General features: G+C 44.5%; 1 protein-coding gene across 2 annotated transcripts in view; it reads right to left on the bottom strand.

Moving 5' to 3' along the window:
* The window catches only part of CABIN1 (calcineurin binding protein 1), a 102,548-nt gene that overhangs the window by 39,712 nt on the left and 44,620 nt on the right, over positions 1-18,216 (bottom strand). For both annotated transcript variants that reach the window (XM_060250119.1, XM_060250120.1), the window contains exons 26-28: positions 15,241-15,423; positions 14,457-14,767; positions 11,232-11,345 (exon numbers count right to left, since the gene is read on the bottom strand). In XM_060250119.1, coding sequence (XP_060106102.1) covers positions 11,232-11,345; positions 14,457-14,767; positions 15,241-15,423 — 608 coding nt within the window. The remainder of the gene's footprint in view (positions 1-11,231; positions 11,346-14,456; positions 14,768-15,240; positions 15,424-18,216) is intronic.

Below are 18,216 nucleotides of genomic sequence, written 5' to 3'. Positions count from 1 at the left end.
CTACTGCCCTCTATAGTCCATCTGATTGAGGTTGGTAACAGACCGGGTGGGAAATGGAACTCCTGGGGACTGAAGACCCACATATGACCAGCAAATTAATATGCAACATGATTAAGATGTTTTAAGATATTCAAAGACAAAACAGAAATAACAAGCTAAGTTTACACAGTCTTACATGTTTGAACATGTTTCAATGTATCTGAGGAAGTGTGCATGCACACAAAAGCTCATACATAAAATAAAACTTTGTAGGTCTTAAAAGTGTCACTGGACTCAAACTTTATTCTACTGCTTCAAACCAGCATGACTGCCCAACTGGATCTATATTAAAAACAACTGTTTGTCCATCAGGATTCATTAAGAAGCAATTTATTTAAAAAATTAATCTGCACTGGCATATTAAGGAATTTTATATGCATGCCGTATTGCAGATCTTGATATTTACTCTGAGTCTACTTATTTTCATTGTGAACTTTTGTACCTTTTGCCGTATCTTTTTAGTGATGCTGTGATAACGCAACACTACTTTGTCATTACAATTACTAGTTCACAGGACATGTTTCTGAGGAAGATTTCTTAGGACTCCAGTTCATACACAAGACTGGATTGAGAGATGGAAAAACAGCTTTATAAGGGTAGCTCTGCACCTGGGATCTCTGCTGTCCTTTGGCTTTTCTTCACTGTGCCACTAAGGGAGATCTTGATACAATAAATCAGTCAGCCTTTAAAGTGCCACAGGGCTTGTTATTTTTTTTTTTTGCTGCAAACCAGCATGTTCCTTTTAAGTTGTAGCTCAGCAGAAGACATATCAGTATTTCATCTTCAAATAAGAAAAAACCCAGATCTAGTTCCCTCTTTAAATCATTCCAGAGACAATTTAATGGAAAAACTTGTTTGCATTGTAAAGGCTGTGGTATTTAATGGGTCCTGCATGGGTGCCACATAGCTTGTGATAAGTATGAGTTTCTCCCAGCACCAGTGGTAGGAACATCAAGCTGAATGCAGGTTTTTTTTTTTCCTTTCCCTGGTGCCCGCAAAACCCAATAAGGCTACAATCTAAACCTATGCATCACATCTACTTTCTGCACAGTCTAAACCTAATTGGTGTGTGTGCTGGTTTCTTATTTATAATTCAAGTGTCCAAGGAGGATTTTTGCTTTCTTTGTGGATACGGACTGTGGTCCTTTGTTCCTCTTGTTTATTATGCGGAAGTTACTGTCTGTTACTCAAGGGGGAAATATGGTATGAAGTTCTGCCAGAGATAGATGTGACAAGCAAGCAGGAGCTTTATAATTGCACAGCTGGGAAGTTATTTCATGAACCCCACTGCAGTTCAAAACCAAAAGCACAGCTTAAGAGTGGCGTACACATTTCAGCATTTTACAATTTCATCTCTCATTACCTAAAACTGACACTTATCCAGCTATTTTCTAACTAACCAGCTACTATTTCTTGTACTTCAGGAAGTATAATTCACAAACCTCCAGGACGAATGCAACATTTTGGAAGGCTGCAATGTGATGCACATACACAACTTCTGCCAAGACATCCTATTCTTGATAAAAAAAATGCCCATATTCCATTCAACCAATGAAAAAAAGTTGCTGTGCATGGAGACAAAATTTACTTCTCCCTGGTCTTGAGATGTGGGTCACTCTTTTTCATTCAAGTAAACAGCACCCCTCACTGATATGGGCAAACCAGTGCTACTTGAGAGGATACTGACAGGGTGGGCGCAAAATCTGCCTCTTACCATTGATACCAGAGTCAAAGTCAAGTTTAGCCTTCCGAAGTGAATTCTGATGTGGCCAAACTTGCCCCCTATATTGGACAGCCTGATCTCATTTGACAGACAAGAGACATGAAGTCTTTCCACACAAGCACAGATTGTACCCTCCCACTTCCCCACCAGAGGCATCTTCAACAGACTTGTTGAATCTGCTCCCCCTCACAATGGTGAACTTTTTACTGGTAGTTTCAGGTTGCAAACTTAAGCAGTCCCAGTCCCACCCCCAGTTCTACTGAAGTCCCCAGATCTAATTCAAGGCCCTTAACAGTCTGAGACCCTCATACCTACAGGACCATCTCATTACACACACACACACACACACACACACACACACACTCCCTTCAGTCATCATCTAGGGGCCTATTGCAGGTGTCTGGCCCCAGGATAGCTCAGTCAGCTGTCTCCAGGGGAACAGCCTTCATGGGTGTGGCCCCAACCCTGTGGAATGCGCTGTCAAATGATACTTGTTAGTTTCCTCAGGGCATAAAAAGCTGAATTGTTTAGGTTGGCCTTTGGAGGATAACCACATGTTTGGGCTGCTTTAAATAGTGGTATGGTAAGCCCTGACCTAGATAGCCCAGACAAGCCTAATCTCGGAAGCTAAGCAAGGTTGATTGTGATTAGTACTTGGATAGGAGACTTCCTTGAAATACCCAATTAAGAGGACAGGGGCAGGCTCTATTTAGCCACCTCTGTGAATATCTTCCAGACCCCCAGTAGGGGTCAGTCACTAGGGGTCGACATGCCTTCCAGGTGCACACACTCACACTCAAATATACAAAAATACAAAAAAAAGTAGAATGGCAATAACTATGTATTTAAATGTTTTATAGTTATTATCTGTTTTTATGTTGTTTTTACCTTATTGGTTTTAATGTTCTAAGTCACCACAAGACCCTTTAGCAACTTTTAAAAAATCTAGTAAATAAATACATTCTGTGAGACTACTTTGATGTGTGTAAGAACAGGCTAATAAAGTACAAAATTAACCATCCATTACAGTTAAAGACAGAAGATGATCAAATATTTGCATACACATAAATATTAATGGCAGGATACTTATTGTCATAGCAGCTTAAACAAAACTGATGGACTCATGAGTCAATTATCTACAAGCCTCTTCCAATGGAGCATAGGGATGTCAGTTCCCAGGTGGAGGCAAGGGATCCTGATTTTTTGGGGTCCCACCAAGACCCTGCCCCAACAGTAGTCCGCAGCCCTGCTTTAAAAGAGTGGGCATTGTGCACACCTGTTGCACATGTGGCAAACTCACGGACCCCCATTTTCCCCAAAACATTTAAAGGGAAAGTTCCCTTTAAATCAGGGGTGGGGAACCTTTTTTCTGCCAAGGGCCATTTGAATATTTATAACATCATTCGCGGGCCATACAAAATTATCAACTTAAGAAACTGTTTCACCGAGGGAGAATGATTCAGGCTGGCAAAATTAATGCGAATAATTGTTTTTCTATTTGAAGTCATGTGCGGAGAGCCTAATTTGGCGCGCACACACACACACAGCCCACCGCCCTAGGCAAATGCCTAGGTTCAGGGCTTTTTTTGTAGAAAAAGCCAAGCAGGAGCTCATTAGCATATTAGACCACATCCCCTAATATTAGCATATTAGGCCACACCATCTGGGATAATCAAGTGCAGAGTGAAGTGGTGGTAGCTGGCTCCCACCCCTCCCTCCCTTCATGTGGAAACTGCAGCTGCTACCAGCAGACCTTTAAAAGCACCCACATACCCCAGCAGCAGTCCTTCACAATGTCTGGGAGGGAGGAAGGAAAAGGGAAATAAAGATATGGAAGGAATAAAGGGAAATAAAGAAATGAGGGAAAGAAAATAAAGAAAGGGGGAAGAAAGGGGACTAAAGGAAAATAAAGAAAAGGGAAAAGGGGAATTAGCAAAACAAAGAAATTGGAATTAGGGGAAACAAAGAAATGGGGGGAAGAAACAGAAATAAAAGTAAGTAAATGAGGACAAAACTTGCATGAACTGTGACAGTGACTTTTCCAGGCCCCACAGTGATCCTGGCTGGCCAGCCAGGCCCCAGGGAGGCAGCCACAAAGCGAGGCTGGGCCCTGTGATCCCTGCCGGCCAGCCAGGCCCTGGGGAGCCACTGCACAGCGCAGCTGGGTCCCACGGTCCTCAATCCCCGAGGACCAGACAAAATGATCTTGAGGGCCGTAAATGGCTCTTGAGCAAAATGTTCCCTCCCCACCCCTGCTTTAATGATTGGGGGAAAACAGGGGGCATGTGCATGCAGCGCTGCAATCCCAACATGATGACATCTGTGTAATGTCACTGTGTCAGGGATGGCCCCTTCCAGAACATCACCCAAATCCCACCAGGGAGAAAACAGGACCTAGCAACCCTATTTAACAGCTGTAGAGCACCAGTGTAGAGTAATTGGTAGAATATCAGACTAAGATGTGGGATAGGAATCCATGCTTTCCGGAAGCTTGCTGGGTTACTTTGGTCAAAGCTACATGAAGATATACTGAGGTCCTTTATTACATCATGTCTAACAGAACCAATAGCATTACCAAAACCAAGTAATGTCGCCATTTTTCAAGATGGGTAGCCATGTTAGTCTGTTTGTAGTGGTAGAAAAGAGTAAGAGCCCAGTAGCATCTTAAAGACTAACAAAATTTGTAGCAGGGTATGAGCTTTTGAGAATCACTGCTAACTTCTTCAGATACAGCTAGAATGAGAGTCCATCTGTCCTGTATATTGGAAAGCGGAGTGATTTCAGATGCAAAATGACATTGGCAGACAAATGACAGTAGAAGGTGTGATTAGATGTGATATGGAGAGAGGTGATAGGTATGGAGTGATCAGCATTGGTAATGAGACAGGAAACCTAGCTCTCCATTCAATCCAAGTGGAAGCATTGTTTTGAGCTTCATAATCAAGTTGCAATTCAGCACTCTCTAATCTCCCTTTGAAATTCCTTTGTAAGATAACTGCTACTTTTAAGTCAGCAACTGAATGTCTTGGAAGGTTAAAATGTTCCCTCACTTGTTTTTGAATGTTGTGGTTTCTGATGTCAGACTTATGTCCATTAATTCTTTGTTGAAGGGACTGGACTGTTTGTCCAATGTAGAGGGTGGAAGGGCACTGCTGACACTTGATGGTGTAAATCGCATTAGAGGATGCACAGGAGTATGAACCTGAGATGGTATGACTGATGTTGCTGAGTCCAGTGATGGTGTTGCTAGGATCTGTACGAGTACAAATAACAAATACACTGTTCCAGGCACAGCAAGAGACAGTTAAGTAATAGCCAGTCATTTGTTTACAAATATACAACATACAAATCTCAAATATAAAGTATAAACTATTGTGGATCGATTCAGTACACTGTTTCAAATCTTCCCCAGGTCTAAGGATGAATAGGTTGAATCAAAAAAAGTATAGTCCTGTTTGCTACTTGCTATCACTTTGAAGTGGGACCAAACTGGACTCCGAAGAGCTTACAATCTTAATAATTGTTACCACTTTTGGAATGGGGCCAAACCAGACTTCAAGGAACTTACAGCCTTATTTGCAAGAATGTGTATTTATGTGGGAATCACTGCAAACATTCACCAGTAGCCGAAGTCTACAATAATTATACAGGGAGAAAAATTTCTATATTTTTTCTATATATACAGTTAGCATTTTGGTTTGTTGCAGGTCTTGATACCAGAGTCCATGTTACCCTTCAGTAGTCTGTCATTGCAAGTGAGAAGTTGTTTTAGGTTAGCAGGCTGTCTGTAAACAAGAAAAGTTCAACCTCCGCCCCCAGTGTCTGTGTGAGGGAGGTGTCAGTATCCAGCATGGGTATCCAGGAACACATCAATAATGTGTTGAACTGACTCAAGTTGTAAGTTTTAGGTGACCACCAGTGGTGTTGTTGTCATTTCCTTTGGGATTGTCTTGTAACAAGCTGTCTGAGTATCATTCTCGCTTTTCCAATCATTTTTCTTATGATATCAGGAGGATATCGTATTGTACTAGTCTCAGGTTCCTACTACTCACCCTCTGTGATTTATGCCATCAAGTGTCAGCAATGCCCTTCCACTCTCTGCACTAGACAAACAGGCCAGTCCCTTCAACAAATCAGAGACGCTGCTGAAATGCAACTGATTATGAAGCTCAAGACAATGCTTCCACCTGGTTATAATTGAGACCTAGGTTTCCTGTCTCATTACCAATGCTGATTTCTTCATGCTTACTACTTTTCTATGTATCACAACTAATCCAATCACACCTTCTATTGTCATTTGCCCGCTAATGTCATTGTGCATCTAAAATCACTCCACTTTCCAATACATAGGACAGATGTACTTTCATTCAAGTTGCATCTGAAGAAGTGAGCAGTGACTCATAAAAGCTCATGCCCTACCACAAATTTTTGTTAGTCTTTAAGATCCTACTGGACTCTCACTCTTTTCTACTCCTACAGTCATTTTTGTAGTGTGATTTTGTAATATTAAAACATCCTCACAACTAGAGGCCCTAAACGGGAGTTTACGCATAAATCCAGCTTTGACTTTTGGTGAGTCACTTTCATCCTTACCTACCTCACAGGATTCTTCTGAAAATAAAATGGAGGAGGGGAAAAAACATGTACAACTCTCTCAGCTCTTTCTAAAATTGGGTGAACTAAAAATGTAAAAGGCCAATGGCTGCTATGAATTCTGCACAGACTCTGGCTAATTTCCTCTCACAGGAACCCTGCAGTCCAGTGTTCCCCAAATGCAAAGCACAGCAAACCTGACACTGCTCTTGTCTGTGGCAACAACAGACCACATGGGCTATTTCAATTATGAATAAAGGGGATTACGTGGGTTTTTATTTTTGGATTTCACTTCTGTTTAACTACAGCAAAACCCTTGAAAGTCCACTTGACTCCTGAAGGAAAGGCATTTTAAAATCCTCGTAAATTAAAATGCCTCTGTAGTGCGATACAGCAGTTGTGAGAGCTTTCCAGGTCTTTCCCCCGTATGCGAAGGAGTAAAGGGGCTTTTGTTTTCTTGCAGGAAAATCCCGTGTCATGTCAACGGGTGAGGGGGGGGGGGCTGATTGCCTAGCAACTCGGGCAGGTTGCCTTCCTCCACGTTAACTCTTGGCCCCATCTCGACCGCGACTCCAAAGCTTTCCAGGCGCTAAGTTAGCGGGGAGGGGCGCTTCGGGGTGGGCTGGAGGCACCGCCCCCAGCTAGACCACGCGATACAGACAGGGGGCCACTTCTCCCACCAGTCGGGCCTGCGCATTGAGTCTGGGGGCTAATAAACACGCCTGGAAAGGAGGCAACTCGTAGGTGGCCCCGGCCCGGAGGAGGCTCGAGAGCTCCTCGGGGCTCCCGCCTCCCATTGCCGGCCAGCCCCGAAAAAGAGGCGAGGCGGGAAGCAGGCGCCGCCCGCTCTGCAGACAAACAGAAACAGCCTCGCTCGTTCCCTCGCGCCAAGACCAGCTGCCGCCGAGCCGCCCGCGCTCCTTCCCTCGCTCACCATCGCCGCCTTGTTCCCGGCCGCTGTCCTCCGCCGCCGCCATCTGCGTCCCCCCCGCGATGTCCCCGCGGCGGCAGCAGGGGGAACGGAGGGGGAGGAGGCGGCGTGCCAGGAGGCTCCCAGCCGCCAGGCCGCCTATCGCCATCGCCGCCGGGCCGCCCTCGCTCTCTTCTCGGCGGGCAAGGCGGCGCCCGTCACGTGGCTCTCCGCTGCCGCCCCCGCGCTTGCTGCCGCCGCCGCCGAACAGAGCGCAGCCGGCCCCCGCCACGGATGCAGGCTGGTGCCACGGGGCCGTCAGGCTCACCGGGCCCCTGCTCCGCCGCCGTGCAGCGTCGCTTTGGAAGCATCCCGTCCGCGCCAGTTTCGGTGGCCCTGCGCGCCCAATTTGGCGCGCAAACCCCATCAGCGGTGTGTGTGTGTGTGTGGGGGGGGGGTTAGGGCTTGGGGGTATCCCTCCGGCGAGGAGGTCAGGAATTAGCGGGGCGTCTGTTTCTCTGCAAGCTGCGTTTCAGAGCCTGGGAAAAGCGAGATACTCGCCTGGAGCTGTGATGCCGCTCCCATCCTCAAGTCCACCAAAGCTGTGCTCCTTTTGACAATACCGTTTGTAGGAAGATGCCCCAACATAGCTGCTCCGCATTTTCACCGGCTGAAGCCAAAGATTTATCCTGACAGTTTAGGGGCAGTTACCTTTATGAAAATCAGTCACATACAATAGGCATTTTCCCCCAAAAGCCACAATCAATCAATTCTGCTTCCACATAACCTTGCTATCTCTAAAAAGAAAGTTTATCAAAAATAGAAAATCCTAGTACTAATGTTGTTTTGAGTTATTTCATTATGGCTGGGCCTTGTGGTAAGGCAGGCAGGTTTTGGCAGTTTGCTCCACAGACCCACAAAATGCAAGCATACTTTAGCAGACATGGGAATAGGGAGAGTGGAAGGAGAATGCCACAAGTAGCATGCTTACGTCCCAATTGCTCACAGAAGCCACATTGCTCCCCCTTTCTACTTGCAGACCTCCAGCTTTTTCTTCCTAATACTGAAGGTGGAAAAAACCTTCCCTCAGGTCTAATTAAATCACATCACCAAAACCCAAGGACTATGAGAGGTTTACCCCCCCACACACACCCAATCTCACAAAGCAGGAAAGATTTTTGAAAAAGACATTCCCTCCCCAACAAAAAAGGACCTGGCTAAGACTGCAGGCATGGATCAACTGAGCAGCAAAAGGGAGGATGGCTCGCTCAAGTCCCAAAGCATTTCTAATATTATCAATTGTAAACAAATCAGCAGATTTTCCAGTTCCACTTTTGCTGTAACAGGCATTTAAGCTGTCTATGCCTTTACTATAATTTCCCCTTTGCTAGAAAAATGGAGACAACCACCCAGAGTAATGCAATCAGACAACATTCTGGGGTCACAGGAGGAAGGTTTAGCCAAACACTGTACCCGAAAGCAGCTTACAACATTGCTTCTAAACATGATACTCAGTACTTTCAGTATAATAGACTAGTCAGCGTCTAAGATGCCACAGCAGGTTTCACCCTTCTTTTAAGGCACGTATTCAGGATAGCCACCTACAGGTTTTCAAGGAAACAATATACCCAGATTTCCTTTTCTGAGAAGAGGAGGTGGTTTTACAGTGCTGGAAGCAGTCTGTGGCAAGGTTTAACCTGAAGGCAGCAGAACACAACAGCCTCAGCAAACTGGGCAACAGAACTCAGTGCCCCATGGATTCACAGCCTTGCAAGTACAGTTCAACAGTGGGCAGAAGCTACAACATGCCTATTTTATGCACTGCGTCTCATAAACATTTCATAATACATTGCACAAGGAATATGCATGATTTCACATGTCTGGAAGAGTAGCTTGTTCAAAGGGCTCCGTTATCCCTTGGCCCTCACAACGCTTGTCAGTTTGTGTAAAATCACATCAGCTACAAGAGAAACAGCTATGCAGTTTTCATTAGGAGGGCAACTTAAGCATGCTTCACAATGAAAGAAAATGGTGTTTAAGCAGTGGGCTGGATAAAGAAAGCTGTTTTATCCTTTGTAGTTTCAGGATAGGGTTGCAGAAAACATGATACAGCAATCTTGCTGAAGCTAAGCAAGGATACATTTAGGTACTTGCCAAAGAACCCCTGCTGAGAAGCAGAGGCTAGTGCTAAGGACTGCCTTCATACCCTACTTCTGAACTTTCCAGAAGTCATCCTACTAACTACTGTAGTTAACAGATGCTGGGAAAAGACAGCAGGGACCAGAATCAGCATACCCAGAGGTGGGGCAGCTGTGAGGGCCTAGGCCTTCTGACAAGGCCACTGCAACTGCGCCCCCTATGCCTCCCTGCTTCTTTCCCATGTATCCTTCCCCCCCACCCACTCTCACGTGCTGTTTCCCATGCTCCCACCTGCATGTGCTGACTGGTGCTGTTAAGGAGGAGTGTGGAGGTAAGTGTGGTGATGCTCTTGGCAGCCGCAGCAGGTGGCATTCCCAGCACCATGGTATAAATAAAGGGTGTACAGGCAGTAGTGGGGCAAATGGATGGGAAGGCCAACTGATGGGCAAAAAAGAAGATGGAAGCCCCACTGTCATTCTCTCCAAAGTCAATCAAAACCTCAAACCAACCTAAGCAGAATCCCGTAATGCCCCAAGTTCCATCCTCTGACTGCTCTGCCTATATTTGTTAATCCTGCATCCCCCCCAAAGTGACCACTCAGTTTCAGAGGTCAGACAAACCTATAAGGGCTACCCCACCTCCCTCAGCCGCAGAGGTCTGCCTCAGAAGCTGAAAACACAGCCAAAGTCCCAGCAGATTGGCTGTCAACCATCAAGATCAGTACAGGAGACTCCATTAGGGTTGCCAGGCCCCCAGTCCAGGTGGCGGAACCCTGCCTACAAATGCTCCCAGAAGTGATGACATGTCACTACTGGGGGGGGGGTGATACTCTAGTTTTTGAGCAAAATTCTATGGTAAAACTGCACTCAAACCATAGAGTTCTGACCAAAATCTCAAACAACACCCTGTCAACATTGGCAATGTGATAATATCACTTCTGGGTGATATTATCATGGTGTGGATGCCCTTACTATAAGTTCCTGGAATGGATGCTGGAGCCCCCTGCCAACAGTCAGGTAAGACCCTGGCTACCCTAAACTCTAATCCAGGGGTGGCCAAACTTCCTTAATGTAAGAGCCATATAGAATAAATGTCAGATGTTTGAGAGCCGCAAGACACGAATGTCAGATGTTTGAGAACAGGAAGGAAGGAAGGAAGGAAGGAAATAGATAAGGGAGAGGAGAGGTGGAAAGAAAGCAACTTAAAATGCATTCTCCAAGCGGCCAACTGACTTGGCTTGGAGAAGTGATTTAAAGAGACAAATGCCATCTCCAAGCTTGCTGATGGGGCAGCAGGGGCTTCAAGAGCCATAGAATATGTGGCTTCCGAGCAACAGTATGGCCACCCCTGCTCTAATTCATCAGTTCAGAAAGTACACTTGAGAAAAGGCAAAGTTTAAGGGCTGCTCTCAACTGCTGCCTCCTTCCACAGAATAGCTAAAATTGGTCAAGTCTGTTTTGAGGTTCATGTGGAACTTGGTTTGGAAAGAAACTGGTTCACTGACAGGCTTTAAAAGTCAAGCTTGACTGTAGAATTACAGTTTGAGCACTAGCTAGGGAACTGGATATATGTCAGAGCCTTTTGCAATACTCCTTTCCTCCTCAAAGTTCACACCATGGTACAAGAAAACAACTCTTGTTACATTTCTCCCCTTACGATGTAGAGCACACATTTTGATATATTGCAAATATAACTAAAACTTTGCTCTTTAAACAGCCTTTGCTGGACTCCCAATCATATCTTTCAGCAGACTCTTCAAATGAGAAGGAAATGTGTAGTCAAGGGTCCAAAAAGCCAGATGTCTCAGATATAGTATGCATAACTTACATTGAAGAAATTGGTCTTGTTCCTCTCACAGAAGAGACCCTGTGCTGGCATGTGCTTCAGTTGCTGCCATGGGATACTGCTGCCTAGTAACACATCTCGAGCCCACTGAAGATTCTATATAGGGCACAATATAATAATTATGAGCTGCAGAGGGAGGAAATGTTTTGTATGATGGCTGCTTACTCTTGCCACCTTTTCCCTTCAGGGGTTCTCCCTGTTTGGTATTGTTCTCACCACTCTGCATACCTGCCCCTAGGTCTCTTGTGAAACTTTTCTTATAGGCTCAGGTGTAATAGTGCTCAATATCCTACAATTGAGCCCTTCCTTCTTTAGCAATTGGGATATCTGTCAACGTTCTTTAACACAGGAGTTCTTTCAGAAAAGAGGGCACTGCAGTTAGCCATGTTTTAACATTTTGTGTCAGCCTGCATAAAAGCCTCTTACCTGAAACTCTCACACACAGAAGGAAGTTACTAAGAAACACTGCACCTCTGGCCCACCCTTACTTCTGAAAACTTTCTTCAAATTGGCTAGAAGGTACTCAGTGTCTAGACCACTGCGCTGCAACAAGTAGGGAGCATAAACAATCACTAACTTTAGCAGCATTTTCACATTCCAACCCCACATTTTCAGGCACACAAAAGACCATCTGCTTTGCAAGGCTGTTACTTTATTTAAGAGATTTCTAAACATCCTCACAGACCTGCATAAGGCAGTTTACAGAAAATAATGTTATCAACAACACTAATCCCTACCCATCCTCAGCAGATGACCAGCCTTGTCTCTATAGTGCCCAAATTTCTCACCTCAGTTATTCTGAATTCTTCAATAGTATTCTTATTTCCATTGGTTGGCAGAGCTCCCACAAAAGAGATGAAAGCAACAAGCTATCTATATATCACATCCTCAATAACAGAATACAAGACTCCCAATAAAAACTTAATCATCTTGGAATTTGGAAGCACAAGCTCTAAAACGTTATGTGAACACCAACAGTGCCTTTCAAATGGTGCATGAATGGATTCCAAAATGTCACACAAAAAGCACTGCATGTGGTAGTGAGTGGACTTTCGTTTCCTAGATATCTCTGCTCTTTCAAAGGTTCCTGGCCTTTTTTACTTCTAACAGTTACTAGAAAAGGTGTTATGATGTCTTGGAAGCATGGAAGGGTGGGAGTTGGGAAAAATATTTTCCCTGATCAAGAACTGGAGCTTCCAATATCTAGAAAAGCTACTTTCTCTCTCCAAAACTAACAAGGAGCAGAATAAATTACACGGAACAAAAATTCACCTAAGCACAAAGGACTACAGCAAGATGTAGCTTGCTATCAGTTTATTTAACATGACAGACAATTTAACACAAATTGCATCAAATGTTCAGTACACAGATCTAAACACAAAACAAGTGCTCAACTGATTTCCAGTCAAGTCTAACTCATTTCAATAAAGATGATGTTGATGATATTGGATTTCTATCCTGCCTTATACTCTGAATCTCAGAGTGGTCACAATCTCCTTTTACCTCCCCCCCCCCATAACAGACACCCTGTGAGGCAGGTGGGGCTGAGAGACTCTTACAGTAGCTGCCCTTTCAAGGGCAACTCCTACGAGAGCTATGGCTGACCTAAGGCCATTCCAACAGCTGCAAGTGGACAATTGGGGAATCAAACCTGGTTCTCCCAGATACGAGTCCATGCACTTAACCACCACACCAAAATGGCTCTTCAAGACCATCACCTTCTCTATGTAGAACAATCCAGTACATAACAGTCCACTGATCCTTATGTATGTGATATGTGACGCAATGGATTATTGCATAGAAGATGGTGCCCGTATGAGCCCCAGAGAGCACTGAGGTCAGTAGGTAAAAACAGATTGACCACCCCTGGGCCAAAAGAAGTTAAACTTCGGACTACCTATGCACGGGCCTTCTCTACCGCGGCCCCTTCCTTGTGGAATCAACTCCCAGAGGAGGTGCGGGCCCTGCGGAACCTTGATCAGTTCCGCAGGGCCTGCAAGACCACCCTTTTCAAACAGGCATTCATGAACGGCTGACCAAGTCCACAGAGAAACATCAAAATGGTCCAGTCTGGAGATCCGCCATCATTCACAAACTGACAGGCATAGCGTCGATTAATAACGGTACTGTCAGATCTAACTTAATGTTTTTAGATTTAGTAACTGTTTTAACTAATGTATTAATCGGTTTGGGGTTAATTTAATGTTTTGTTAAATGTATTGTTGTTTTGCTGTTGTTAGCCGCCCTGAGCCTGCGTGGCGGGGGAGGGCGGGATATAAATAAAATTTTACTTTACTTACTTTACTTACTTTTAAGATCTTTAGTAAAATGGACTGTACTTGACCAGATATCCTCTCAGCACTCTTAACAGTTTGTGCACTGATTTATACTGAAATGCCAGTTTGATGTGGTTTGTGTTCAGTTGCCAAACTGTTTATGTAAATTACAGTTAAAGTACATCTTATTTTAATCCTTCATACTCTGGTATTCTAGGTTCAGTTTATTCAGAATATTCTTTTTTTTTGTAAAATGAATTATGCAAAATAAACAAAAGGGCCTTAATTCACATGATTAATATAGTATGGAGGATCTCATTCTTCCAGAGAAAGAAAGAAAGAAAAAGAAAGAACCCTGTGACTTTTTGCACAAATTGCACACAGATGAACATACTCCCGCCCCCCCCCCCCCCCGCCTCCTCAAGGTATGATGAGATCTCCACTTATGCCATCTCCTCCACAGTTCTGACTTCACCCAGCACATCACAGCAAATGCAAGGACTTGTGGATTTCTCTTCAGGATCAGAAAGCCATCACAAGTTTACTTCAGGCCTCTATAGAAGCTTTGTAGACTGCTTTCTGCCCTGTAGTTTCAGGCCCAGGTCTGTTGCTGAAAGACTTGCTGGAGAGGGCAGCAACTTCAGAGCATTTCATTTTGTGAGGCAGAGGGGTGGCTCCACCACTCAAACCCCAAGCCAATGGAAAGCAGTGGGACTATACAAAGATTTCCACCAGCCATGTAACTTGACTGAAAGGGGAGGGGAGAGAAGAAACCACTGAACAAACAAAGCAGACTTCCCCCATCCCAGACTGGTCCGCCAAAAGTGGCTATGCCATGGCAAAGATTCTGCTGTTCCTTTCCAGGGACATGCCAAGGCAATGGAAAGCCAAGTTTATTGCCTTCCATGCATACAACATATCATTCTCTTACCTTGTGGGTTTTGCTGTACGCGTAGAGATATGCCAACCTGTAAAGGCTTTTATAGTGCTGAGGGAAACGGCTCAGGCACAGATGAAAGGAGGTGATGCACTGCTCTGTCAGGAACTGCCGTTGCTCCTCCAGATCCACTGGAAGACTCTGAGGAAACTGGTCTGCGCAAGGATCGGCTTGCCTTTTAGAGTCCCACTGGGAAAGCGAGGTGGCTGAGGCTTTGGAGGAGATGCCAGATGGTGTCTGAGGATCTAGCTTCTGCTCAGCTGTGTGACAGAATTCAGAGTTCTCCAAGGGTTCTTCTGACTTTTCTGAGATTATCAATATTACATGGTCAAAAGCTGCTTGAAATCAAATTCAATCAGAAGCCACTGTCTTTCCCATTAAAACATGTTCCAAAAGATTCCCCACAATAGCAGTTTGGGGGGGCGCAGGAAATGAAGCAAAGCACACACCTTTCCTTGGGACAAATAATCCCTATCCTGCAGTTTTTCTTCTTGTTCCCCTGGTCGCAGCAATCAAGCAAAGGTGGGGAAAGCAAAGAAGAAGCAACTGCTCCTCTACAGAAGAATAAACATTCTCCCACTCCTATCCAGCAGTAAGCCACCTGTCTCCTGAACCCACATTAAATCTGGTCCAAACTTCTGCCATTCCTTTCCTTTGGCAGGAACTCCCCTACTGGTGAAGCAAGGGGAGCAGGAGTAGGCTTTCTTCAGTGGCTTTGCTAAGCAATAATCTCACCTGCAAAGAGACAGTGTGGGATAACACTCTAAAGACGACATACCCTTCTCCTCCACAGGTCCTAGGATCTCTTTGCCAGGAGCAGCAGCTTCTAAGCAGGAAGAATAAGGCCTTGTCTCTGGAAAACATTTCTTAGCACTGTCTTGCGAGCTGGCAGGTTCAGTAAACATGTCTTGTGTAGAGTTGGAATCCGACAGCACTACTGCAGTGCTATCCTGACTCCTGTCTGCATAAGAAAAACAAGGATTAAAAAAAAAATGGAACGTGCTTTCTGTGCAGTCTCGCTGCAGATAGGCCCCAAACACATCTCTGCCTTGTAACATGGATTTAATACTTCCTCATCATTCTTTGCCGTACAAAGGCCCCTTCCTTGGTTTCACAGTCCAAACTCTGCCAGGCTAGACATCCAATGGATCCAACTCTCAGTCTCACCTTGCTGTCACCTTCATCTCACTTCAGAGGCAATGCTGCACTTGAGACAGAATTTGCACATGCATCGTACAGCTCTCTTCAAACTCTCTCAGGAAGCAAGTGGAGTGTTATCAGAACAGAGACTTCAACAGAGGCAGCAGCTTGATCTATCACCTGCACTGTCCCCTTTCTGCCTACTGTGAGGTTCAGAGCATCCTGCCCCATTTGGGGAGGAGAGTGTATAGATCTGCAGCCACCCGTTTCCACAGACACAGAGCAACAGTCTTGATAGTGATGGAAACTGACATTGTCACAGCTGACTTAGGGCAACCCCATAGGGTTTCCAAGGCAAGAAACTAAGAGGTGGTTTGCCATTGCCTGCCTCTGTGTAGAAATTCTGGACTTCCTTGGCAGTCTCCCACCCAAGTACTAACCAGGGTTCACTCTGCTTAATGTCCAAGATCTGATGAGATTGGGCTAGCCTGAGCCATCCAGGTCAGGGCAGTCTTAGGGCAGCCAAATGGAAATCTTGGCCATCTCCACTGCTTATCGGGTATATAAAGGTATCCAAAGATGCAAGCAACTCCCTTAAGTCTAACCTGCAGGTACCTAAAAATTTGCTTCAGAAATGATAATCCATGATCAAGTTTCATGACTTGTAGAATCCTAGGACTTATGGAAGCCAGTTTGAAAGGGAAATGGTTGAGAGGCAAACAGATAGTAGCCACACAACTCAAGAGTGGTTTTTTTTAATTTTTAAGTCTAAGACATGGATGCCTCCATACACTGTGCGCAGGAAGAAAGAAAGCAGCTTTTGTACACTGGAAAGAATAGAGTGCAAACAAATGTCTGAATTAATGCAGGATATTTACTCTCCAGCTTCATCCAAATGCAAGACTTTTTTTTACCACTTAGGGAGAAAGAAAAAGAAACATTCCTAAGCAACATTCCGAGGAAAAGTTTCTGTGTTTCTTTTGCTGCCGCTAGGAATGCAGAGGCACAAAAGCTGGCAGTGAAGAGTCTGCATGTGCAAGTTTTCTGCCCTCTTTCCCATCTCATCCTCCATTCCATGCAGTGACTCTGCAGTGGCTCTTGGGGTGCATCACTGCAGCCATGGCAATTCACTATCCCATGGCAATTCATTTGTTTTTTTCCTGCTCTGTAACAGTTCTAGTAAAATTAGAAATGGAAATAGATAAATGGCAATAGATTATTATAGCATTATAGGGGAAAGCTCCCTGGTGGTGCTACTGACAAACCCATCTAGTGGCATGGCAAGGAAAAATGCTCAGAAAATAGCACTGTAAGAGGTTGATGGCAGCAAAATGGTTCTGATGTGGATGAGACCATTGCAGGACATATGCACCACTCCTTCTAGATGGAAGCAGCCTCAGATAAACAGGTTAATGTGTTTTGGTCTAGCAATAGATCAGAATTAGTGTAGTACATGGGTTAAGATCATGACCTATAACCAGGGAGTCTTTAATTCAAATCAGCTATGAACTTTCAAGAAGTCTTAAGAAAACCACAGTATCTGTTACAAGGGCTGCTGGAGATGCTGGGACAAAGTAAACAAAGCAGACTCATGGATGCTATGCAATGAGGAGCAAATGCTTTAGAAGACGCGATTTTCTAAATCTCTTGCTAAACTGAAAATATGCCCTGTAAAGATGACAATAATACTATTTCAAGAGGCAGAGCACAAAGTATTGGGGAACACCCATAAAGCAGAAAATTCAAGCAAAACTATAGTGCTGCAGATAAAGTTCTGGATGCGGTAGTTGATTCTGGACACTCAGAATTAGAAATCCCATTGCCAAAAACATCAAGGGGCAAACTGTCAAACCAGAAGAAAAAACAGTAAGTCTTTTTTTAAACTAGTGTAGCTTCCTGCAGACCATCACAATGGGTAGTCATTAACCTCTAAAGGCCCTCATTAGAATTGAATTCAGCCAGATGGAAGGAAATAGGGACAGTCTTCTGGCTAAGATCCAGGCTGCCTGTGAAAAGTTATTCCAAGTAGGAGTTTAACTGGAGTACTAATAGACAGGTATCTGGAAGTAACAAATAACTGTGTGTTGTGAGGAGGGAGAGAAGAGACACATGGCTAACTTCACAAGCTCCAAAAGTGCAGCCACTGCCAACCAGTAACATCGAGAATATAACAGTAGAGAAAGGAAACACAAGTAATTTAGATATGGAGCACAGTGTGCAGTTCACTAAAACAAAAAAGATTTGAGTCCCTGTGCAGTCCATGCATGGAATCTTTAAGGAAAGGGTGACCTACAGACATATTCACCCCATGTAGAAACAACTTCCTGCATCCCTTAAACAAAACAAGCTCCTAGTTCTTTGATAAGTGCTGGGATTGGATTTCCTTTGAGTTTGAAACCAACACACAAACACATACACATGGGTGTATGGAACAGAATTCATCATGTGATGTACAGAGATCCTCTTCTTGACGAGTCTCTTCTACTAGGTGTTGGACACGTGTTATTAAGAACCAGCCTTGTCTGCCATTGTTTCCCAAATGCAAGAAGCAACAGCACAAACTGACTAAGATTGGCTCAGGAGGTAAGATGCTCAGCCAAGGGAAATCAGAGTG

The sequence above is a fragment of the Heteronotia binoei genome, chromosome 11, assembly GCF_032191835.1.
Source record: "Heteronotia binoei isolate CCM8104 ecotype False Entrance Well chromosome 11, APGP_CSIRO_Hbin_v1, whole genome shotgun sequence".
Taxonomy (NCBI): Eukaryota; Metazoa; Chordata; class Lepidosauria; order Squamata; family Gekkonidae; genus Heteronotia; species Heteronotia binoei.
Note: the sequence above shows the minus strand (reverse complement) of the source record. Positions and strands in the feature narration are given on the sequence as shown.